Source organism: Microcaecilia unicolor, chromosome 1 (genome assembly GCF_901765095.1).
Source record: "Microcaecilia unicolor chromosome 1, aMicUni1.1, whole genome shotgun sequence".
Taxonomy (NCBI): domain Eukaryota; kingdom Metazoa; phylum Chordata; class Amphibia; order Gymnophiona; family Siphonopidae; genus Microcaecilia; species Microcaecilia unicolor.
Genome location: NC_044031.1, coordinates 627,957,924 through 627,983,523, shown reverse-complemented (window position 1 = coordinate 627,983,523; position 25,600 = coordinate 627,957,924). Strand labels below are relative to the sequence as shown.

General features: G+C 43.4%; 1 protein-coding gene across 1 annotated transcript in view; it reads right to left on the bottom strand.

Annotated features, from left to right (window-relative positions):
• The window catches only part of LOC115481511 (cytochrome P450 11B, mitochondrial-like), a 94,198-nt gene that overhangs the window by 25,771 nt on the left and 42,827 nt on the right, over positions 1–25,600 (bottom strand). The window contains exon 5 of the mRNA XM_030220711.1: positions 23,322–23,476. Coding sequence (XP_030076571.1) covers positions 23,322–23,476 — 155 coding nt within the window. The remainder of the gene's footprint in view (positions 1–23,321; positions 23,477–25,600) is intronic.

Sequence of the window (25,600 nt, the reverse complement as noted above, 5' to 3'; positions counted from 1 at the left end):
TGGCCATCATCGATCCCAACAGCTGGACAATGTCCCAAGCTCGCGGGCGGGGCATCCTCAGGAGCAGACGGACCTGATTCTGAAGCTTGCACCGCCTTTGCTTGGGAAGAAACACATAGCCCGAGGCTGTGTCGAACCTGGCCCCCAAATATTCTAGAGATTGCGAGGGGGTCAGGTAACTTTTGGCCATATTGATGACCCAGCCCAGAGATTGAAGGACTGAAACCACTCTGGCTGTAGCTAGATGACTCTCTTTTTCTGTGTCTGCTCTGATGAGCCAGTTGTCTAGGTATGGGTGAACCCGGATACCCTCTCGCCTGAGAAAGGCAGCTACTACCACCATTACCTTGGAGAAGGTTCGGGGAGCTGTGGCGAGGCCAAAAGGCAAGGCCCGAAACTGGAAATGTTTTCCCAACACCGCAGAAACTTCTGGTGCGGGGGCCAAATTGGTATGTGCAAGTAAGCTTCTTTCAGGTCCAGAGACGTGAGAAACTCTCCTGGCTGTACCGCCGCAATGACAGAGCGCAGGGTTTCCATGTGAAAATGCTGCACTCTTAAGGACTTGTTCAGCTCTTATAAGTCCAGGATTGGGCGAAAAGACCCGCCTTTTCGTGGCACCACAAAGTAAATGGAGTAGCGGCCTAGACCTTGTTCGGCGGGAGGCACTGGGGTCACAGCCCCTATCTGGCACAGACTGTGCAAAGTCTCCTCTACCACCGCCCGTTTGGCAGCAGAACCGCATCGGGACTCCACAAACACGTCTCTCACCGGGGCATTGAATTCTATTCGGTATCCGTCTCTGATCAGGTCCAAGACCCACTGATCTGCGGAGATTTTGGCCCACTCCTCGAAAAAGAGGGAAAGTCTTCCTCCGATGACAGGAAACGAGGAGGGGGCCGGCGCACCATCATTGAGAGGGTCGCCCCTGAACTCCAGGCCTTGAATCGGCAGCTGCGGAATGTTTGTCCGAGCGAAAGGAGTTTCTCTGCTGAAAGCGGGCACGCGAAGTGAACCCAGCAGCACGCCCCGGGCGGTACCTTCTAGCTTCACGGAAGCGAGGTCTGTAAGAGGAGCGGACCGCCTGACCCTTAGAGGAAGGCTTTGGCCTATCTTCGGGCAAGCGCTGAGGTTTGGAATCCCCCAGGCCTTTAACAATGATTTCCAGCTCCTCACCAAACAGGAGAAGGCCTTGAAAGGGCAACTTCACCAACCTTTGCTTAGAGGCCATGTCCGCCACCCAATGTCATAGCCAAAGAGTGCGGCGAGCCGCCACTGCTACAGCCATTTGTTTAGCTGAAGCTCTGACCATATCATAAAGGGTGTCAGCCAAAAAGGACAAGGCCGACTCCATCTGCGGAGCCACTTCAGATAAGGTCTCCGCTCCATCACCGGGCTGTTCCATTGCCTGCTGTAACCAAGCCAGGCAGGCTCTAGCAGCATAACAACTGCATGCAGACGCCCGAACAGTGAGACCTGCCAAATCAAAGGACCGCTTCAGAGCTGAATCAAGCCTGCGGTCTTGAATATCCTTCAGGGCAACACCTCCTTCAACAGGAAGGGTAGTTCTCTTTGTCACAGCCGTGACCAGGGCATCCACTTTAGGCATTGCAAAGCGAGCCAAATATTCCTCACTCAGAGAGTATAATTGCCCCATAGCCCTGGCAACCTTCAAAGGTCCCTCGGGGTCAGCCCATTGAGCCGAAATAATCTCTTGGATGGAGTCATGCAAAGGAAAGGCTCGAGCAGGCTTTCTGGTACTAGCCATCCTTGGATTAACAGATGAGGCTGTCCCACTCCCAGGATCTTCAATCGAGAGGGCTTGTAAGGCATCTGAAATAAATGTTGGCAGCTCCTCGCGGTGGAAAATCCTCACCGCAGACGGATCATCAAGCTCCTGTGGCAATTCTGCACCCGACTCAGGCTCCTCAGCCCAAGAAGTTCTGCCAGACCCCTCAGAATCCTCATAGCCCGACCACGGGGGGGGGGGGGGGGCGCCACACTCAGAAGGGGAATTAGCCCTTCTGCGTTTATCAGGAGGATAAGAAAATGCCAGGATCCACCGGGGGGGGGGGGGGGGGGGGGGCAGGCAGAGGGTCTGAAGATCCCTGTGGAAGAGCTCTTTTAAGCATGTACGCCCTATGCAGCATTAAAACAAAATCAGGGAGAAAACCACTCCCTGACTGCCCGGATCCTGCCCAGGGCTATCAGCTCTATTATTAGCCTCACTCAGAGGACCCCCCTCCGGATTCAGGGCTCTCCGTCGCAATGGAGGCCGCGCCATGTGGAAAATCCAAAATGGCGTCTGCTGCCAGCTCAAAGCGTAACAGATCGCCGCTCACCATGCTCGGGCCGGCTCTACCCTCTGTACAGCACGAATTACAGAGCCCCGCTGCTGATTTGCGCTTGCCACATTTAGAACAGCGCTTTACAGTCTCCGCAGCCATCGCTGAAAACGGCGGTAAAATTCAAAAATGGCAGTTCGCGCCAAAAATGTCCCGATCGCGGGCCCACCCCGGAGGAGTCAGAAAACACTCTTACCTCACTAGACCGAGTATCACAGCTCTGGTCCTGTAGAAGAATCTAAAGAAAAAAACCTCTTTTCCAAGATCGCTGCGCTAAAGCGCGACGCAACTTTATTTATTTATTTATTTATATAATTTTTTTTTAATGCTGTGAGGAAAGCAGAGGCAAAAGAGGTAAATAAAAACACTCCGGAGGCTCAGATAAGTGGGAAAGGCAGGCAAAGGCGAACCAATGTGCCTGCATCCACTGAGTGGGAAAGGACAGGGAAAAGCAAGCTAATATGTCCACATTCATGGGGGCATGGGTAAGGCAGGGAAAGGGCTGACCTATGTGCCTTCAAAGTGAAGCTGCTATAGCCTCTAACACCTCGGCTAACAACTGGCAAGCCAGGAGCCACCCCCAGGCAGATTTTTGATGGAGCTCGAAGAAGCTGCAGCCACCCTGCTTGGGGAGATAGAGAATACTGAAGAGGCAGTGGAGCTATCTAGCCATGAGGCACTGTGAAAAGTTGAGTGCTCTCTGTCTCCCCCTGCTGGTTGATGGACACAACCCATATGTAATGGCTTCATCTGCTTGATGACAAGAAAGGAATGATACCTGTAAAGCAGTCCTTGATGTTATTGCACCTGTGACTGTCAAATCTCATCCAAAAAGATTATCTCCTTGGTTCAATGATGATCATTTACAAATGAAACATAATTGCAGGAGACAGAAGAGAATTTGGGCTAAGGACAAATCCACTGAAAGATGGATCGCTTGGAAAAATCTTTTGAAAATCTACAGATATGATCTCCAAAACGAAAACCTCCTACTATTCCAAATTCATTGGTGATACATTAGTAAATTAGGAAAATCTATTTATGGAAGTATATGGATGTCTAGTTTGTGATAAGTATGAGGCTGTCCTATCCAGGGTAGGCCACTAGAGGGCGCTAGTAGGAGAATAGGTGGAGGTCGCTAGGACCGGGGAGAGCCCTGGGATGTCCACAGGTGTAGGAGGTTATGGGCTGGGTCCTGTGTAGCTAATTAACCACTTTATACCCCACCTGAGTTGTGAAAGGAAGAGAAGTGAGCTGGCAGCAGAAGAAGAAAGATCCCCCTGGAAGATACTGGCTAACCCTATGGACTTGTGGTGGACTGTGTGTCCAAAGGAGAGAAGCAGGCTGAAAATCCTGGGGTAAGAAGTCCCTAAAGCATTAGTGTTGGACTGTGTGTCCTCAGTACTTATAGGAACTGTGTGTCCAAAGAAGGAAGGACTGTGTGTCCAAAGAAGGGGGGGACTGTGTGTCCCAGTACTGAGAGAAGCAGGCTGCAAAGCCTGGGGTTGGGAGTCCCCAAGGTATTGAAGCTAGTACTGAGCCCATGTATCTGTGTGGGGCGGCTCAGTGTGAAGACCTATGAAAGCATAAAGTATTAAGCTAGAAGAAGTGTGCCCAGGGGCTAGAATAAAGAGTTGCCTGAGAAATATGCAGTTGGTGAGACCTGTTTAATTTGCTTAGTGGGAACCAGGTCACCCTGAGCGAGAAGGGGTAGCACACTAATTTGCATATGATCTGCATATTGAGAACCAGGTCACCCTGAGTGAGAAGGGGGATATCACAAGTTGAAACAATCTTAGCTTAAACTGCGCTAGTGTTGAAAGAGGAAAAGGCCTCGAGAAGCCCCCAGCTCAATTTTGGCTTCGGGGGCTGGACTCCTTCATCATTGGCCAAAAATCTCTAGCTGAGTATCTTTATGTATTTTTTAGTTTGTATGTAACAAGCATGCAATCTTCGTGAATCTTATGAATAGACTTAGCTTGTATCATTGCTCGTTCTCTTCATGTTCACAACTTAGTTCTTTTTAGGTCTTTCTGTCACCTTCGATTCTGACCACGACCAACGATGGCCAGCGTTTCGATCACCTGCCTCAGGGTCTGTGGTCTCTGTTATTGTCTGGTGAGAAAGGAAAAAGAGTTATACTTGCGTCGGTATCTATTATATAGCTTTTCCGCCAAAAATTACCTCCGCTGTGGTGAATCCTAGAAAGACAAGTGTGTTCACAAAGATGGCTGCCTTTTATAACTAGTTACGTCAGACGCTATACTTTCTTGTTGGCCAATCAGAACTAAACTTCACGGGGGGGGGGGGGGTGGGGTGTAGATTTGCCTCCGAGCAGTGCTGGGTAAACTGCTCCGGTAATACATATTGTATTAAAATTGCAGTGAAGACGGCTCTGCAATGAAGAATACATGTTACAGAAAATCAGGTTATTAGAGGAAATGGCGCCATTCAATTTTTCCATTGAGTCCCGTTGGGGCTAGGGACTGGAGTCGGAATATCCAACGTTGTTCACTTTGAAGTAATAAGCGTTTTCTATTGACTGTCATACGATTAGAGGACTCTTCTATTTGTTGTAGTACAAAACATCTAAGTTGAGTGAAGGTATGCTGTAGCAGCTCACAGTGTACTGCTAATGGTGAAGTACTTTTCTTCGTTTTAATTGTACTTTTGTGTTCAATTCGACTAGTGTACAATGGGCGTGTAGTCTGTCCCACGTAGATCTTACTACAGGGGCACATTATACAGTATATCACATGGTCAGATCTGCAGTTGGTGTTAATCTTCAAAGTGTATACCACTGCATTGCTGTCAAAGGGTGTACAAACTGATGTAGTTCTAACATTATGTGACACATACAGCAGTCATTACATTTCTTATGACCATTGTAAATCCATAGTTCTTCCAGCTGGGATGGTAATAGGGAGGGACATAGTATTTTCTTCAGGTTCCTAGAGTGGCTGTAGACAAACCTTACCCGTGTGTCAGTAAAAACCGGCAACCAGCAAGGTCTGTAGGATGCCCCAATGATTTTTAATAATTTTGGAAACTTTATAAGCTTGAGTGGTGTATCTCAAAATACAGGTCATAATCTCGTCTTCATTGTGGTGTATTTTTGGAGCTTGATGTAGCAAATAATCCCGATGGTTGTATTTGGCTCTTTTATAGGCTTGTTTCACCACATTTTTGGGGTATCCTCTTTTTTGTAGCCGTTCTCTGAGATCTTTGGCTTTATGTTTGTAATCTTGTTCCTCTGAACAGATGCGTCGATAACATGGCATCTGTGAAAATGGTAGTCTATCCTTCAACGCTTTCGGATGGCAGCTGGAGTACTGCAGCAGGCTATTCACGTCTGTCTTTTTCCGATAAACTGTTGTTTTGAATGAGGATACTCCTTTTATCACACTTACATCTAGATAATTGATCTCGTTCATGTCTTGTTGATGAGTGAACCTGATTTTATGATGGCATGAATTCAAGTACTGAACAAAATTATCAAGTGTTGCTTGATCAGCTTGCCAGAGTAGGAACACATCATCTATGAACCTTATCCATAGGTTGACATGTTTCCAAAACACGCTTGAATAAACATATTTTTCTTCAAAGCATGACATAAAAAGATTCGCAACAGAGGGTGCTAGGGTAGCCCCCATTGCAACTCCTGAGATCTGTTGGAAGATCTTTCCATCAAACTGAAAATAATTCTTTTTCATGGCTATAGTCACCAGCTTCACTATGAATGTGGTCAGTTGCTCTCTTTCTTGGTCCATTAGCAGTGCTTCAATAATCTCGATGGCTTCTTCTTGAGGGATAGACGTATACAGAGAGACAACATCCAAAGTAACTAGCATGACATTTTGTAAGGACATTTTCCATCTGTCTAGTAATTGCATGAAATGCATTGAATCTCTGATATAAGACCTCCCTTAAGAGACTAATGGCCGAAGGAACATGTCAATGTATATAGACAGGGGCTCTAGTAGTGATCCTCTCCCTGAGATGATGGGACGACCAGGGGGGTTAACTAAGGTTTTGTGTACTTTAGGTAGAGTGTAGAAGACCGGTATAGTTGGAGTGTCTTGATTTAAGAACTGGAACTCCTTTTGCGTGATCAGGCTGCTGGCGTAGGCAGCACCTGTTAATTGAAAGATATGAGCTTTAAGGACTTCAGTTGGATTATTAAGCTGACGATACACTTCTTGTTCATACTTAACCCGGTCTTGGCATACTATTGCTCTGCCCTTGTCGGCTCTTCAGATGACTAATTCTAGATTGGTTTTCAGTTTTGTAATGGCCTGTTGTTCTTTTTTTGACAAATTGTGCCTACTGTTATATTCTACATGCTCCATTTTCTCTATGTCTTTTAAAACAACTTGCTTGAAGATCGAAATCGTAGGGTCAGGAGGACTGGGTGGGGGGGAACCAGGTTGATTTAGGTTTCACTCTAGAGGTATCGATTGTGTTACTTTCTTGACCTTCAAAAAAAAACTTTTAATTGAAGTTTATGTAGAAATCTTTCAAGGTCTATTCTACATTGAAAAAGGTCATGCTGTTGTGATGGCACAAAGGAGAGCCCTTTAGAAAGCAGGGACTTCTCAGTGGTAGATAGAGTAACATTGGATAGATTAATGACAGTTAATTCTTTAGATTTTTCTATTGGACCTTGTCCTTGTCTGGTTGAATATTCTCATTGATCTGCTCTCTGTTGTCCTCTTCTGCCTCTTCTGGGTCTTCCACCTCGACCCCTGCCTCTCCTTCCTCGAGGATCCCCTAAAAAGTTGTATCTTCGGTCCCTGAAGAACTTGGGTCTGAGCGTTCACTCTCATCGCCTTCAAAGGGGGAAACATTAGATTTTCCATCATGTTGTAGCCAAGGGTATATAGTGCCCTTCTCATAATCGCCTTCAATCTCTTTGCAATCGATCTTAACTTTTAATTCTTCATGTTGTCACAAGAAAACTTCCGCCGGACATTGATTTCTTAGAGTATCTAAGGAAAAATTGAATGGAGCCATTTCCTCTAATAATCTGATTTTCTGTAACATGTATTCTTCATTGCAGAGCCGTCTTCACTACAATTTTAATACAATATGTATTACTGGAGCAGTTTACCCAGCACTGCTCAGAGGCAAATCTACCCCCCCCCCCCCCCCGTGAAGATTAGTTCTGATTGGCCAACAAGAAAGTATAGCGTCTGACGTAACTAGTTATAAAAGGCAGCCATCTTTGTGAACACACTTGTCTTTCTAGGATTCACCACAGCGGAGGTAATTTTTGGCGGAAAAGCTATATAATAGATAACGATGCAACTATAACTCTTTTTCCTTTCTTACCAGACAAATAACAGAGACCACAGACCCTGAGGCAGGTGATCGAAATGCTGGCCATCGTTGGTCGTGGTCAGAATCGAAGATGACAGAAAGATCTAAAAAGAACTAAGTTGTGAACGTGAAGAGAACGAGCAACGATACAAGCTAAGTCTATTCATAAGATTCACGAAGATTGCATGCTTGTTACATACAAACTAAAAAATACATAAAGTACTCAGCTAGAGGTTTTTGGCCAATGATGAAGGAGTCCAGCCCCCGAAACCAAAACTGAGCTGGGGGCTTCTCGATGCCTTTTCCTCATTCAACACTAGTGCAGTTTAAGCTGAGATTGTTTCAACTAGACATCCATATACTTCCATAAATAGATTTTCCTAATTTTCTAGATATTAATGGTTCACACTAAGGAAGATCTCCTCTTGATGTGTTTACAGTTGATACAGTAGTAAACCCAAGAAAACTTTACTCAATATTGGACACTCGACTAATAACCAATTCAACTGATCCCACACCTACTGCTGACCACTTGGCTACTTATTTTAAACAGAAAATAGCTAAAATCAGACTACAACTTAACAATACTTCTTCATCTATAGACTATTTCCTCTATTTACACGATCCTTTATTTATTTTTATTTACGTCAATTTATATACCGTATCTTATTGCAACTGCAAAACAGAACGGTTTACAATTTGTAAAAAGAAAAACATTACGACATTATATGTACAATAAAACAGACAATGGAACTCCAATCATGACAGGAAAGCACAGCAAACCAGAATTAACTACATAGTATAAAACAATACAGGTTATGCTTCAATATACGAACAGCACCGCATGACAAAATTAACTAAAAAAAAAGGAAAAAAAATGAATGGAACCATGTTTCCCTTATTCTAAATTCTGTTCTACATAGGTGATAAAATAAAAGGTTTTAAGAAGTTTCCGAAAATGAATGTAAGATTTCTCTAGTCTGATCTCTTTTGGAAGGCTATTTCAAAGAGAAGGTGACAAATAGAAAAAAGCCGATTTCCGAGTAGATTCCCATCTGGCTCTAGCAGGAAGAGGAATGACTAGCCTGTTATCAGTTAGTGATCTAAGGGTTCGCGTAGCGGTGTAAGGAATTGTTAAATTTGACAGATAATCCGGGTTTAGTGTATGAAAGGCCTTATGAGTTAAAACTAAGGCTTTAAACTTGACTCTTGCTTCAACTGGAAGCCAATGCAGTTGATGTAGTAAAGGTGTTACTCTGTCATCCCTCCGGGCCCTACATATCATAAGCGCCGCTGTATTCTGTATTCTTTGTAATCGTTTCAAGTTAGCTTGAGTAATCCCTGCATATACGATATTACAATAGTCTAAACGTGAGGTAATGTATGCAGAAGTCAATGTTTTAAGAGAATCCTTATTAATTGAATTTCTAATGGACCTAAGTCTCCTTAGATGAAAGAAAGATTTTTTCACTATGTCGGATATTTGTTCCTCAAAAGTCAGAGCACAGTCAATTATGACCCCAAGGTATCTAAAAGACTTAACTGTAGGGATATTTTGGCCAAAAAGCATAGGTATCACTGACGGACATGTTCCTTGCCCTACTATCCAAGATGTTACGGTCTTATCTGGGTTTAATACTAACTGATGTGTTGTCAGCCAATTTGCCACTTTATCCAGGCAGATTTGAAGCGGTGTAAGATCTATATTCAAAGGTTTTACATAATGAATAAGGAGAAAATCGTCTGCATATGAGTAAAAGCTAATACCCATTGTTTGGATGAGAAGTGCCAAGGGGCTAACATATAAATTGCCTCATTCTCAAGCAGATAGAATCTGGTTTATTTTTCATCCAATCACTACTGATCAAGTCAATCACATGTTACTCAAATATGCAAATTCACATTGTCAGCTTGATACACGTGCCCTACTTATCTCTTCAAGTCAGCTCCTGATTTATTCTTACATCATTTGTACTCAGATCTTACTTTGATGTTGTCTGAAGGTTTCTTTCTCTCTGACAATGGCAATATTATTTTGACTCCTATACCTAAAAATACCCAAACTAGCCTAAGTCTAGTTTTCAACTATAGACCAGTAGCCTCAATTCCTCTTCTTGTTAAAGTAATGGAAGGACTTGTCATACACCAACTTATGGAGTATCTCCAGCTTCATGCCATTTTGCATAGTTCACAATCTGGTTTTAGGCCCTCTGACAGTAAAGAAACTATGCTTACCACCCTCTTAGCTAACTTTAGGACAGAAATTAAGTTTTGCCAACAAAATATTGATACTTCAATTTGATCTATCCAGTGCCTTGATACTGTTGATCATAATATTCTTTTAAATATTCTTGACTATTATGGAATCTATGGAGTTGTCCTGAAATGGTTTTCTGGCTTCTTAAGATCTAGGTCGTATCAAGTCAAACAATTAGGTGTACTTTCTTCCACTTGGAGGGGCATAATCGAACGCCCATTTGTAAAAACGTCCATCTCCGAGAACGGGTCCGTGAAGGGGCGGGCTGAACTGTATTTTCGAAAAAAATGGACGTCCATCTTTTTTTTCGAAAATACATTGGATTAGGGCGTTTTTTGAGCTGGGCGTTTTTGTTTTTTAGCGATAATCGAAACCGAAGCGTCCCAGCTCAAAAACGACCAAATCCAAGGCATTTGGTCGTGGGAGGGGCCAGCATTCGTAGTGCACTGGTTCCCCTGAGATGCCTCAATGCCAGCCTCAAATATCATACCTAGCTCCATGACAGTAGTATGCAGGTCCCCAGAGCAATTTTACTTTAGTTGGTGCTGCGCGGGACCCATGCAGAGAGGAAAAATCGGAAGAAAAAAAAACAAGCAAGCAAGTGCAGTCAGGGACGTCCAAATTAAAAGATAGTAAAAGGGGGAATTGAACCAGCAACCTTTTGATTACAAGCTCAGTGCTCTAGCCAGTGCACCACTGATTAGACGTCCTTCCCTTTCCATTAAGTCCCTCCAAGTTTCTGTCAGCCAATCACAGCTCATTTAGCTGACATCTGTGTCAGCTAAACAGCAGTGATTGGCTGACAGAAACTTGGAGGGACTTAATGGAAAGGGAAGGTCATTTAAGCACCTGAATAATGTGGTTTACTGGCTAGAGCACTAAGCGTGTAATCAGAAGGTTGCTGGTTCGATTTCCCTTTTTACTATCCTGGTAATTTAGACGTCCCTGACTGCACTTGCTTGTTTTATTTTTTTCTTCTTCCGATTTTTCCTCTCTGCATGGGTCCCGCACAGCACTAACTAAACTAAAATTACTTCAGGGACCTGCATACTGCTGTCATGGAGCTGGGGATGACATTTGAGGCTAGCTTACAAGTTGGGAAAAAAGTGTTTAACATTTGTTTTTTTTTTGGTGGGAGGGGGTTAGTGACCACTGGGGGAGTCAGGGGAGGTCATCCCCGGTTCCCTCCGGTGGTCATCTGGTCATTTAGGGCACTTTTTTGGGACCTGTTCGTGAAAAAAAACGGGTCCAACAAAAGTGACCTAAATTCTCTCTGAAAACGCCCTTCTTTTTTCCATTATTGGCCGAGCACGCACATCTCTGCTCAGCCGATAACCACGCCTCAGTCCCGCCTTCACCACGCCTCCGACACGCCCCCATCAACTTTATGCGTTCCCGCGACGGAGTGCAGTTGGAAACGCCCAAAATCGGCTTTCGATTATACCGATTTGGGCACCCACAAGAGAAAGACGTCCATCTCCCAATTTAGGCCGGAATTTGGGCGTTTTTCTCTTTCGAAAATAAGCCTCTTGGTCTCCTGGCTGTGGGGTCCCTCAGGGTTCCCCTCCTCCCCCATCATGTTTAACATTATGATGAACCCTCTTGGTCATCTTTTAGAAAAATGGTCTTTCGACATACATATATGCTGATGATGTCACCATTTATATCCCATTCTCAAAGGAATTAATTGACATAACTCACATGATTAGTCTAAGGATAAAACTTATGGAATCATGAGCTTCTAATTTCAAACTAAAACAATACGGATAAAACTAAGTTTCTAATCATAACTAACCCTCACCATCCTTTGAATCTGAGTAACTTTACTTTTAAGAACAAAACCTATTCCCTTGAGTCATCAATGAAAACCTTGGAAGTCACAATAGATCATTTCCTCACACTTGAAAACCAAGTCTCTAAGTTGACCTCGAGTGTCTTTCACTCACTTTGGAAGCTAAAGAGATTGAGGCCATTTTTCTCTAAATCTGACTTTCGTACTTTGGTTCAATCCCTTGTTCTCACCAAATTCGACTATTGCAATTCCGTCTAAGCTGGAATTAAAGGTGGTCTTCTCAAAAATGTACAAACAGCTCAAAATACTGCTGCTCATCTTATATGTAGATCTCCTTGCTTCACCAAAGCTACTCCTCTTTTATATGAGTTACATTGGTTACAATAAGAGAGAGAATATTATGCATTTTCATTCACCAAATTGTTTGTTCAGGCCCCATCATATATGATTAATCTTATTGAATTACCACATCAATGCTGTTTCATCATCTAGAGAATATCTTGTAAGAATGTGATATATATAAGACAATTCACTCTGCTAATTTCTCCTATCAAGGTACCAAAATTTGGACTTCTCTTCCTAAATCAATCAAGTTTAAAGATGATTACCTAACTTTTAGAAGTCTTCTAAAAACACATTTCTTCAGTCTGGCTTTTCGGAATACATAACTCTATTTGAATTTTACTCACACCCTTTCTTAATCTTGTTTCCCCTCTAGTCCTCCCTAATTGTGCTCTCACCTATCCACCCTTACTTATTTGTTTGTCCTTGAGATAGTCTAAATCCCTGGTTACTTACTGCATGTGTATTAATTTGCTTCTTGAACTTATTGTAATTTGTGTTCTATTCTGTACATGATTGTTTTATTCACTTTATTGTTTGTTTGTAAACCACATTGGTCTATTGTGGGTTAATGTGGGGCATAAATGTCATGAATGAATGAATAAATAAATAAATATTGTATAAACGACACTGAAAGTTGGGCACCTGTTTATAAAATATGCTTAGCTCCAGGATCAGAGCCTAACTTAAGACACAAGGATTTACACTAAGTAAACCCTGGTGTAAATCCCCACATCTAAATTAGGCACAGATCACCCTTATTCTGTAACAGCGCACGTAAATTGTAGAAACATCCCTGATCCACCCATAACCCTCCCATGGTTGCGCAGTCTACAAATTTCCAGACAACGGAGGCAGAATAAAACCTCAGTGGTAGCTCATCACTCAACAAATGAGGTAGAATCTACCTTACATGAGTCAATCATTGGTCAAACAATCTCCGTATCAATACATTTATTATGGCAAATCCAATACTTTTAATTTTATAACCTTGTTAAAATGAATATAATTCAAACAGGGAGCTTATCTTGCTAAAGGCTCAAAACCTCTTGTTTCGCTTTTCCAAGCTTCTTCAGTAGCAAATTTCTGACATTAAAAATATGTAATGCTAACTGCATTTATTTATAACATAAAGAAGTATGTTACTGCTAGGCACTCACAGCTACACACATAAATTGTACTACAGATACTCACTGTGCTACTTTAGAACCCTGATCACTCCCTGCTTCTTACTGAAACCGATAATAAAATGGAGCCAAAACTAAAAAGAGCCTTTAGCAAGGTAAGTTCCCTGCTTAAATTATACTCATTTTAATAATGTTATAACATTAAAATAAAGTATTGGATTTGCCATAATAAATATATATTGATATGGAGGTTTTTTGACCAATGATAGAATCTACCTCACATGCATCAATCTCATTTGTTGAGTGATGAACTACCACTGGGACCTTTTTTCCTCCTCCTTTGTCTGGAAGTTTGTCGACTGCATATTGATTTCTGCTCACTTTAAGTGGGTTGTTTTGGTACACTTGTAGATGAGCAGTGTTTCCATCTAGTGTATTGTGTACTATTTAAACAGGACATTTAAGGAATCCCAATAGAGAGGTTTCAACAATGGTAAAAAAAAGCCAGGAGTGTTTAAGGGGAGAGCAGAATAAAAGGATGCTTGTAGATGCAAGTAAAAAACACAATTTGAAATGTCTATATACAAATACTAGAAGCCTAAAAAATAAGATGGGAGAATTAGAGTATATAACACTAAATGATGAGGTAGATATAATAGGCATCTCAGAGACCTGGTGGAAGGACAATCAATGGGACACTGAGTTAACAGGGTACAAATTATATCGCAATGATTGGGTGGATCAAATTGGAGGGGGGGGGGGGTTTGCTATATATTAGAGGGAATTGAGTTAAACAAAATAAATATTCTGCATGAAACAGAGAGCAGCGTGGAATCCTTATAGATAGAAATTCCACGTGTGAAGCGAAGGAGTATGCTGGTAAGGCTGGACTACCATCCACCAGAACAGAATGAACAGACAGATGAAGACAGAAATTAGGAAAGCTGGTGTGGAACTGGGAAAGCAAGCTAAACTTATGTCTTTAAAAGAAATGCAAGAAATTGTCTTAAGTGAGCTATTGACAAAATGCTGGCTTAGTTGACCTAGGGGAAGACCAGTGGGTATAAATAAAGATGTTTACTACAGACCTCTTTTTCTGTATTGATAAAGAAAGGCCATTTGATGAGAGGTTAAAAGAAGGTCTGAACTGATCAGTATTTGTGATGTCTTCTTTTGGAAAAGTGAAGTATATTTTGTGTTTAACTAAAGAAAACTGATCATAAATTAAAAGTAGTTGAGAAATGCTATGTAGTAGGTTTTCCATTGACCTATGCCCTTATACTTTAGACTTGTAGCATGGTTGCTTAGATTAAGTTCAGCCTTCTGCAAAGTATGTCTTACTGATGCTATGTTTGATTTGCTGCTGTTTGGACACTGTTGCTGGGAAGCTGTTTGCTATACTGGAACTGTGTTATCCTACTTTTTGTGGAAGATCTAACTGCTCTGCCTGATGTTTGCAACTTAAGATTTCTAGTGAAGTTTTTTTTTATGATTGATGATTGAAGGTGAGCCTCTTCACTATTTGCAGCTGTGGCTTTATGTTTGGGGCTTTTGAGTTTTTTTAGGTCTTTTTTCTCTACTATTTTAGATGTAGTGTCACCTGGCTGTTACCCTGAAGTTGATGAGAGGTAATATTGTTTTCTTTTGATTTCAATTACCCAATATTGACTGAATAAATGTTAGATTAGGGAGTGTAAGGGAGGTAAAATTCCTAGACGTATTTAATGACTGCTTCTTGGAGCAACTGGTCCAGGAACCGACAAGGGGGGAACTATTTTAGATCTAGTCCTTAGTGGAATGCAGGGCATAGTATGAGAGGTAGCAATGTTGAGTCCGCTAGAAAACAGTGATCAAATAATGATCAAATTTGAGCTTTTTAGTCTTTTTGTACACTGCCTAGATCTGCGAGTTAGTCCTGGCTGTATAGCAAATCTCAATAAACTATATAGACTATAAATTATATATCTGGTGTGAAATCACTAAGGAAATATACTGTAGCAGCATTTAATTTTCAAAAGGGTGACTATGATAAAATGAAGAAAATGGTTAAAAAGAAGCTAAAAGGATCAGATGCAAAGATTAGGACTTTAAATCAGGCATGGACGATGTTTCAAAATACCATCTTGGAAGCCCAGACCAGATGTATTCCACATATTAACAAAGGTGGAAAGAAGAGCAACAACAGCCAGCATGATTAAAGGTGAAGTGAAAGAGGCTATTAGAGCCAAAAGTACTCATAGGTACCAAGACAGCTGGCTCCTCCCCAGAAGCCAATCAGAAGGGCATATGCTACAATAGCAGCCATGAAGTAAAGAAGGAAATATGCCCTGTGTATGTGAACTCTGTAAACTGTGCATAAAAGTGGAGGAGTGGCCTAGTGGTTAGAACACTGCTCTTGCAATCCAGAGGTGGCTGGTTCAAATCCCACTGCTGCTCCTTGTGATCTTGGGCAAGTCACTTAACCCTCCATTGCCTCAGGTACAAACTTAGAATGTGAGTCCTCCTGGGACAGAGAAATATCCAGAGTACCTGAATGTAACTCACCTTGAGCTACTACTGGAAAAAGGTGTGAGAAATAAATAAAAGATAATCACTTTATCCATGCATGCAGAAGCCAGCACAATATACACCCTCTGGCTGATGATAGAGATAGCCTTTTAGTCTTTAGAAGAAGTAAAAACAAAAACCCAAGAAAGTTATACACAAAATGGATATGGATAGGCTGGAGTGGGCTTTGACAGCAACTTCAGTAGCTGGAACAAAAGGACAGAGCCAAGCGGACTTCTATGGTCTATGTCCCAGAAACAGCAAAGAAGGACCTTGATCAAGTATTGTGAGGGGTTGGGAAAGAGATCCAGTCCGGTAGTGCCAAAACCAGGACAGGGGAGAAGTTTTCCCTTTAGATGTAATGAATCTCATTCTCCAATTTCTTCTAGAGGAAAGGTGAACCCTCTAGTGGCCAAGGCGCCAGTAAGACTACTAGATAAGGGAAGGAACTACCATTCCCAGAAACCATCAGTACACATACAGGACTCCCAGGAAATAGAGGGAGGGGTGAATGATTGGGAAATGAGTTCAGATCAGGGGAATGAGCAGCAGCTGGGGGAACCCTGGGTGGAGGAAGCCATGGAATGGAATAAAGAGGAAGTAAGGGAAGGAGAGGAGGAAGAGTGCATGGAAGTCTCAGGTTTAGCCCGGACTCCGGTTGAAAAGGTAAAGGACTTTGTGGCCTCAGTTTTACCCAGACTGTTGAAGGCTGGAGAGGAGAAAATGGTAAACTGGAGATGGAACTTGTGGGGGAAGCTAACCAATTAACTATCTGAAGATAGAAGATAGTGCTTGTGAGGGTTATGCTATCATTGAGAACAAGGAGGGATTCACTGTGGGGTTTTTTTTTTTTTTTTGCCTTTTTGGATTTAAGACTGAACTGTGTTAAAGAGGTGAATGCTGGAAACTGGGACTGTAACTTTCTTTGTTGATTATGGAACTAAACCAAGACTAAGGCTGTATTAAGGAGAAGGTAACACAGCCTACTAAATAAACCTTTACATTAAAAGACGGTAAGCGTGCTGAGATTTTGTCTGACCCTGCTGCTGGGCCGTAGAAGGTCAGAACCACAGCCCTCCCCCCTTCACTGGCAGGAGAGGTGGTTCAGATTCAGTATCCCTTGATGAGACAGCCAAGCTAAGCAGGGTTTGCCCTGGCTCCTAGGTGGAAAGAGGACCTGGTTACAGTATATTATCTCACATTCATTGTTGACTTAATCATGAATTGATAATGAAATGTGACTGTCGGGCAGACTGGATGGACTGTTCAGGTCTTTATCTGCCGTCACTTACTATGCTACATGCTTGCAGATTTGAGACAAGCTGATAAGGTTCCACTTGGATATAGGGGCCATGAAAAATCTCTTGCTAGGTGTGAAGAATAAGGGGCTGTCCTATCCTGGGTAGGCCACTAGGTGGTGCTGTTCCCACAGCAATGGGGGGGAATGCTTATGCTTAGGATGAGTCACTAGAGGGAGCCAGTAGGGGAAGGTCTAGATGGGAGGTCGCTAGGACCTGGGAGAGTCCTGGGATGGAAACAGGTGAAGGTTGTTATGGGCTGGGTCCTGCCTGGAATTAGTGGGAAGAGCCTAAAGGGGTGTAGAAGCTAGTCACCCATTTTATACCTGCCTGAGTTTGGAAAGGAGAAGAGAGAGGAGCTGGAGACCTGGCAGCTGAAATGTTCCCCTTTGAAGGTACTGGCTGGGCTCTAGAGAGACTGTTGTGTTAATCTGTTGTATATAGAACTGTAAGAAGGGGTAAGAACAGGGCCGTGCCAATGCAGTAAGCCAGGTAAGCAAGGCAGGGGGGCGCCTGCCTTTGAGGGGTGCTGCTACCCTGCGGTCCCTGCCTTCCACTCACTTGCAAAATCTTTTACCTGAAGTTGCAATCACCCCTACCAGAAGTGAAAGCAACAGCAGTATTCACTGAGGCAGGCAGGCTCTTCAAGTTATTTTAAAGAATACAACCAAATTGCTATATATGCTATGGTTTGGGGCTAACTCCTCACTCAGGGTGAGCTTCAGAGCTTGAACAGCATTCAAATTAAAGACAACCTGAAATTTTAAAAGTGCTAAAAATAAGTTTTAAAATATTTGTATTAAATCTAATTGCAGAATTCAGGTGCTGGGAGTCTGTACTTGGTTGTCATATGCTCAGATTTGTTTAAATCGTATGCAAATTAGTCCGTTTTTGGGAGATTCTCATTTGCATATTTATGAATAAAAAATGATGGAAGTGTTTACAGCCTTAATGTTAGGGCATGGCTCTGATCAAAAGTGTGAAGTTTGGTCCAAAAACGAAGGGTTTATCTAGTGTTTTTCACTAAAAATTCCCATTACAGTGTCTGTATGTTAATCTGCATTCAAATAGAGCTCTCTGATTGGATGATCAGCTTCTGTTAGAAATCTGCCCGGAAGGGAACAGAGTGAGACAGCAACTGACTGTCGGTTTGGCCAAGAGAGACATGCAGCTGTGAGTTCCTGTGTGTGTTGACTGAAATTATAAAAGACTGCCAGATTATGTGGTAAATGAGAAAATATGAATGAAAAGAGGTTGGTGGAGATTGAAGTTTGAGATTTCTCTAGTGAAAAAGGATCTGAATATTTCAGGATTACTTGAAGTTTATGAAGAATAGAAAAGGGTGAATTTCAGTTTAAGAGTGTTTAAATCCTATAAGCTATATAAAGGCTAGGTAGATTTAAGTGACTGTAAGCAAGGAAACCTTAATATTTGATCTGAAATAAATATTTGATCTGAGATAGTTGATCAGAGACAAATGTTTGATCTGAATTATATCCTTTGGTGCAAACGAGATTAGAAAAAGAATCTTTGGAAACTAAGAGGACTTTGCTCACATTTTGAATTAGCATTCCTATTTTGAGTTGGAAATCTTTGAAGTGTTATGAAAATACATTTTGCTTTAATGAAATTGCTAAACTTTAGAGTCAGAGACTTATCAATGAGGGATACATACAGTGCTATTTTTTTCCTGAGGTCCAGCTTACTTGCCTGCTCCATTCTGTTCCTGCTCTGCTAGACGGAGGGGGTGGGGGCGCCAACTGATAGTCTGCAGGGGGGCACCAGAGACCCTAGGCACGGCCCTGGGTAAGAAGACCAAGGAACTAGCAGCCAGGGGCTGGAGGATAGAAGGCTGTTAGCACTGAGCCCACGTGTCTATGGGTGTGAGGCTCAATGGGAAGATCTGTGAAAGTGTTTGAAGCTTGTGATAATGTTTTAAGCTGGAAGAAAAGCTGGAAGAAGGAAAGTGTTTTAAGATGGAAGAAGTGTGCCCCAGGGGGCTGGAATAAAGAGCTGATTGATGACTATGCTATATTGGACTTGAGTAATTTGCATCTAATCTGCATATTCCCTGGAGCTCACCCTGAGTGAAAAAGGGGCCCAGGATCTTGAGGTTGGAGTGTTCAGGATACTGGGAAGGGACAGGCTGGAGTCCTGCTTGGGAGCCATAGGCCAGTGAGGCCTGCTGGAGAGCGGGTAGAGAAGCCTCGTCTTCACATAGGCCAGAAGCTTTCAGATTGGGATATCCTGCTCGGTCTTCTGAAGCAAACAATGGGGATAATTACAACCAATGTGATGAATCCCTGGGACAATCAGAGTTACAAAGTAGATTTCTCCATCACAAGATGATAAAGATAGCCCTTGTTGTGTGCTGAAAACTGTTAGCGATTGCAGCTTCTATCTCTAAACACCAACCATGTATTTGCCCTCAGTGCTGCTGAAACAAACACTAAGTGAACAAGCATCCACATATGTGACCAGTTTATGGATCTCTTTAGTGGGTATGGTAGAATGAACAGGCAGCTGCACTTAGAAGAAAACCTCATTGTCCAACCAGTCCATATGCCTTTGTGACATCTGCCAGCCACTATCAAGGAGAAAGTTAAAGCAGAGTTACAAGAATTAGAGGGTCATGGGATTCTGGTTAAGATGCAGGAGCTATCAGAATGCATATCAGGAAGTAACCTGTTCCGGGGCAGACTCAGAGGGAGCAGTGAACACATGCGAATTGCGAACTCGGAGACAGGGCAACAGGCGCGCACCATGGCACCCCCCCCCCCCCTTGGTACGCCACTACTTGTATCCACACCTTCACTGCTCACTACTGTCTGGAGCAGCATTCCAGGCGGGATAGCCGGTTTAGACAAGCAGTCCTGCAGAATCTTTTTACTACTTAAAAGCCAACTCCACCTTCTGGCCCTTTTTTTCCACCAGACTCACTACCTCTTTAATTGCAGAAACTGATTCATATTGTGAGTCTGGTAGCTAGTGAGTCCCACATGTGAGAACATTATGCCTGCTTGACCTTGGAGAAAGGTAAGTTACTTACCTGTAACAGGTGTTCTCCCGAGAACAGCAGGCATATATTCTCACATCCCTCCTGCCTCCCCTTGGAGTTTGCTTAGCTTTAGTAATGTACTGCTGGTCCCACACTTCAGTGTGGACATCGGACAGTGGGGACACTGCCTCAAAGATTCTAAGTGACAGTGCACTTGGCAGTGTCTGCACTGGACTCTGTGGATAACATCACCCACATGTGAGAATAATATGCCTGCTTGTCCTCAGAGAAAGAAAATATACAAAAGGTTACAAATTAAAATCACATTCTGCAAAATGTTTCACTGGATCAATGTGACAATTATCAAAAATATTCATGAACTTCAAGCATGCATCCAGTTTACTGCTAGACGAGTCACGTGGAGGGTCATAATTGAATGGGGACGACCATCTCTAAGGGCGCCCATCTCTAAGGACGTCCCGGCGAAGGGGCGGGGAAACCGCTATTATCGAAACAAGATGGGCGTCCATCTTTCGTTTCGATAATATGGTCGGGGATGCCCAAATCTCAACATTTAGGTCGACCTTAGAGATGCTCAACCTAATTGTTGAGATGGGCAACCTTAGAGATGGTCGTCCCCGGTTTTCGGTGATAATGGAAACCAAGAATGCCCATCTCAAAAACGACCAAATCCAAGCCATTTGGACATGGGAGGAGCCAGCATTCGTAGTGCACTGGTCCCCCTCACATGCCAGGACACCAACCGGGCACCCTAGGGGGCACTGCAGTGGACTTCACAAATTGCTCCCAGGTGCATAGCTCCCTTACCCAGGGCTGTGCCAACGCGGTAAGTGAGGTAAGCGTGGCAGGGGGGCGCCATCCTCTGGGGGGGTGCCCCGCCGCGCCATGCTTGCCTCGCCCTCCCGCTCCCATGTCCCAACTGCCCGCCCTCTTCTCCCCCCAACAAAATCTCTTTTAAATTTACCTCCATCCGGCTGGCAGGGCAGCGAATGGCGCAGCGTCAGTGAAGGAGGCGGTGCTCCCGACGTCTCTACTGGTCTTCCCTTCGCTCAATGTCCCGCCTTCTTCTGATGTCAAGGAAATGACGTCAGAAGAAGGCGGGACATTGAGCAAAGGGAAGACCAGTAGAGACGTTGGGAGCGCTGCCTCCTTCACTGACGTTGCGCCGTTCGCTGCCCTGCCAGCCGGACGGAGGTAAATTTAAAAGAGATTTTGTTGGGGGGAGAAGAGGGCGGGCAGTTGGGACATGGGAGCGGGAGGGCAGGGGAGAGAGGACAGTGATCATCTACACGGGGGGGGGGCACCCGATCCCTTGCAGGGGGGCACCACAGACCCTTGGCATGGCCCTGCCCTTACCTTTGGTGCTGAGCCCCCCAAAACTCACTACCCACAACTGTACACCACTACCATAGCCCTAAGGGGTGAAGGGGGGCACCTAGATGTGGGTACAGTGGGTTTCGGGTGGGTTTTGAAGGGCTCACATTTACCAGCACAAGTGTAACAAGTAGGGGGGGATGGGCCTGGGTCCGCCTGCCTGAAGTGCACTGCACCCACTAAAACTGCTCCAGGGACCTGTATACTGCTGTCATGGAGCTGGGTATGACATTTGAGGCTGGCAAAAAAAATGTTTAAATTTTTTTTTGGCTGGGAGGGGGTTGGTGACCACTGGGGGAGTAAGGGGAGGTCATCCCCGATTCCCTCCGGTGGTCATCTGGTCAGTTTGGGCACCTATTTGAGGCTTGGTCGTGAAAAAAAATGGACCAAGTAAAGTCGACCAAATGCTTGTCAGAGATGCCCTTCTTTTTTCCATTATCGGCGGAGGACGCCCATCTCTTAAGCACGCCCCAGTCCCGCCTTTGCTACACTTCCGACACACCCCCATGAACTTTGGTCATCCCCGTGACGGACTTTAGTTGAGGACGCCCAAAATCGGCTTTCGATTATGCTGATTTGGGCAATCCTGAGAGAAGGACACCCATCTCCCGATTTGTGTCGGAAGATGGGCGCCCTTCTCTTTCAAAAATGCCCCTGATAGCATAACATGCACTCAAACTATCACAGCGTTACATACTCTTCTCCAGTCAGTAAACTTTTCTCCTACCTTTTTTTTCTGGTGTTTTTTTTTAATTGCTAATTATGTTCCCAGCTTCTTTTCTTAGTTTCTTCTTATCTGTCTTCTCTTAACTCTTTTCCAGGTTTTTTGTTCCATTTTGCTTTTCATCTCCCTCCTTTTGTTTTCATCATTTCCTTTTCTACCTGGCATTGAGCTTTCTTCTTTATCAATACATGCACACATCACTTTCAAATTATGTGTATTCGCCTATCAAATAATATCTCCATCTTAAGTGAGTTGCCAATGCTTAACGCATTGAAATCTTCCAGAGACTTCCTTGTTCTCCACTTCCCAAATTGCACTAAAATTCAATACAAAACAATTCATAACACTGGATTCTCCTATCAATGTACTAAGAGATGGAAGTCCCTTCCTAAGCGATTAGGTCGTACAACTGTCTATTTCATATTTCACAAATTGCTAAAAACTTACTTATTAAGATCATCTCTCATTGACGAAAGCAACTAATTCACTCTAAATCTTTAAGATGTACTATTCCTGTAGATTTTTGCATTCTATTCTTGTTATTACATTGAATTCACATAAGTTTCTGTCTTTATAAGTAATGTAACTTGGATTTGGTATCAAGTGTTCTACTTTTAATGTGAGCCACATTGAACCCAAACATGTTTGGGATAATTGTGGGATACAAATGTAATAATTAAATAAATCTCAGCCTTCTCCATTTGTTTTCTCTTTATCTAAATCTCTCCCTCACACCAAGACCTTTTCATTGTCTCTATCAAGTCACACATTTTGCATCTCCTTCACTCCTGACCTTCACCATTTTACACTGTCCAGTTCCATGTCTCAACACGTAAACTACCCAGTTCTCCTTCTCACTCATTTAGCTCCCTTCTCCCCAATATCCAGCACCGTCTCTAGCTCTGTCATTACCCCAGCCCTGTCATCTTCATATTGGCAGCTTTCCTGTAGAACAGGAACAGAAAATGGCCAATCAAAATGGGTAACTATGGAGATCAAGACTTGCTTCCATGTCTCTTCTGCTCACTGCCAATATTTATCAGAAATAATAGTAAAGGAAATTTCTGTTTCTTATATCCCAAAGTTTACAAAGTTGGAGAAATCAGAACATCAAGAATGTTGAATTTGAAAATGAGCTCAAAATCAAGATTTAAAAGGTCAGAGACAGGATACGACTTACCGTGTCAACTCCCCCAGCCATGAGTTCAGTAACATTGGCTTTGATGGAGTCCAGAGAAAGTTCGGCTTGTAGTAACAATTCTGCCATAATCCCAGAGTACTTCCTCTCCTGCCCCAGGCAAAAATCCTGGTATATGTTCTGGATGCTCTTATCAGCTAGAACAGGGAAACACAACTCGAAATGCTGGTCTACGGATTACACCAGAGCCTCCCAAATCTAAAGTAAGCTCAGTTTCGGGATATTCACAATGAATATGCATCACATGGATCCCAGGCTTTAGCTCTTATTCCCAAATAAATAAGGATCCTCTGTGCTTCTCATAGGTTTTAACCCTCACTCACCACCCCCAGCTAAGGATCCTCTGTGCTTATCCCAGACTTTACTCCTCACTCCCCCCACAGCTAAAGATCCTCTGTGCTTATCCCAGCTTTACCTCTCATTCCCCCACAGCTAAGGATCCTCTGTCCCAGGCTTTTAAAATTATTTTCCCATTTTTGTGTCTGCCACTTCCATCAGTAATCTATTCCAAGCATCTACCACCTTTTTGTGGACAAATATTTCCTGATGATACTTCAGAGTCTACTCTTTTACAGCTTCATATCAAGACCCTTGTTCTAGAACAATGGCAGACAAACCTTTTTTTTTTACATTTTTAAATTTTATTTATGCATTCTTGTATCCAGTGGTGTGCTGGTAAATGTTTAACAGGCTCTCTCCCCGGTCCCCCTCTGCGCCCCCCCCAAATTGCAGAGCTGGCTATAGCCGGGGAGAGAGCCTGGGGGGGGGGGGGTGGCAATGCATTACTCCAGTAAAAAACAATTAAATGATCCCAGGTTCCAATCTAATTCACGTTTAATGTGCGATAAAATGCCATAAATAAGTAAATAAATAAATATAAACTTTTAATGTTGAGCACCTGATTCTCAAAGTGAACATATTCCAAACACTATAATGAAAATAAAATGATTTTTTTTCTACCTTTGTTGTCTGGTGACTGTTTTTCTGATCATGCTGGCCTAGTATCCGATTCTGCTGCTATCTGTCCGCTTAACTCCGTTTCCAGGGCTTCGTTTCCATTTATTTCTTTCCTTTCCTCCTTTCTTCTTCATTTCTGGTCCTCAGCTTCTGCCTATTTTCTTCATCCATGTGCAGTTTTTTTCCTCTCTTCCTTTTACCTCATCTCATCTCCTTCCTCACTCTTACCTCCCCTCCATCCATGTCCAGCATTTCTTCTTTCTCCCCTCCTCTCCCCTGCCCTCCATCCACCCATGTCCAGCGACCCTTCTATCCCCTGCCCTCCATCCACCCATGTCCAGCAGTGACCCTTCTCTTCCCTCATCCACAAATGCCCAGCGACTCCCTTCTCTCCCCTGCCACCCCCTCCCGAGTTGTTCCACGAATTCTCCTCCCTCCCTCCGGATCCGGTCTCTCACCGACTCCTTGCCCTTCGCATTCTTTGGGGCAGGCAGTCTTGCTGCCCGCTACCAGTGCTGACTCTCCCCCGCTGCCGGTTCGCGCTTCAAAATGGCCACCGAGACTTCAGGAGAAGTCTCGGCGGCCATTTTTTAAGCGCAAATCGGCAGCGGGGGAGAGTCAGCGCTGGTAGCGGGCAGGCAAGACTGCCTGCCCCGAAGAATGCAAATGTCGGTGAGGGACGGATCCGGCGGGAGGGAGGGAGGAGAGCCGGCTCGCGGTGTTTAACAACCAGCTCGCAAGTCGGAAGGAAAATTAACAACTGGCTCGTGCGAGCCAGCTCCAGCACACCACTGCTTGTACCCCACTATTATCCCAAAACAAGTTTTGGTTCAAAGTGGCTTACAATTTACATTTTGGTGGAGTTACAATAGTGTTTAGTGTGGAGAGGGCATCTATAATTTGTATGGTTATTCATAAAGTTTTTGAAGAGATAGATTTGAAGTGGAAAAGTTAGTGGTAGCTTTTCTCATATAGTTTTTGAAGAGATAGATTTGAAAGGAAGGCGACAATATCTTTGTGATTAGCTGTAGAAATTTTTCAAGAGGTAGGTTTTCATTTCTTTTCTGAATTGGAGAAGATTTGTGATGCTTCTTATAGTTTTTGGTATCGAGTTCCACCATTTGGAACCCAGGTAGTTAAAGCCTGCTGTGTAGATAGTTTTGTAGATGGTATTTTTGCAGTTGGGTAGATGTATGAGTAGGTAGTTTCTGTTTTCTGGGATGGCATTTCTTGAGGACACATTTATGGCTATTGCTTACTCTAAGGGCCAGAGGGTTTGTGTGGCAGAGAACATGAGCCTGTAG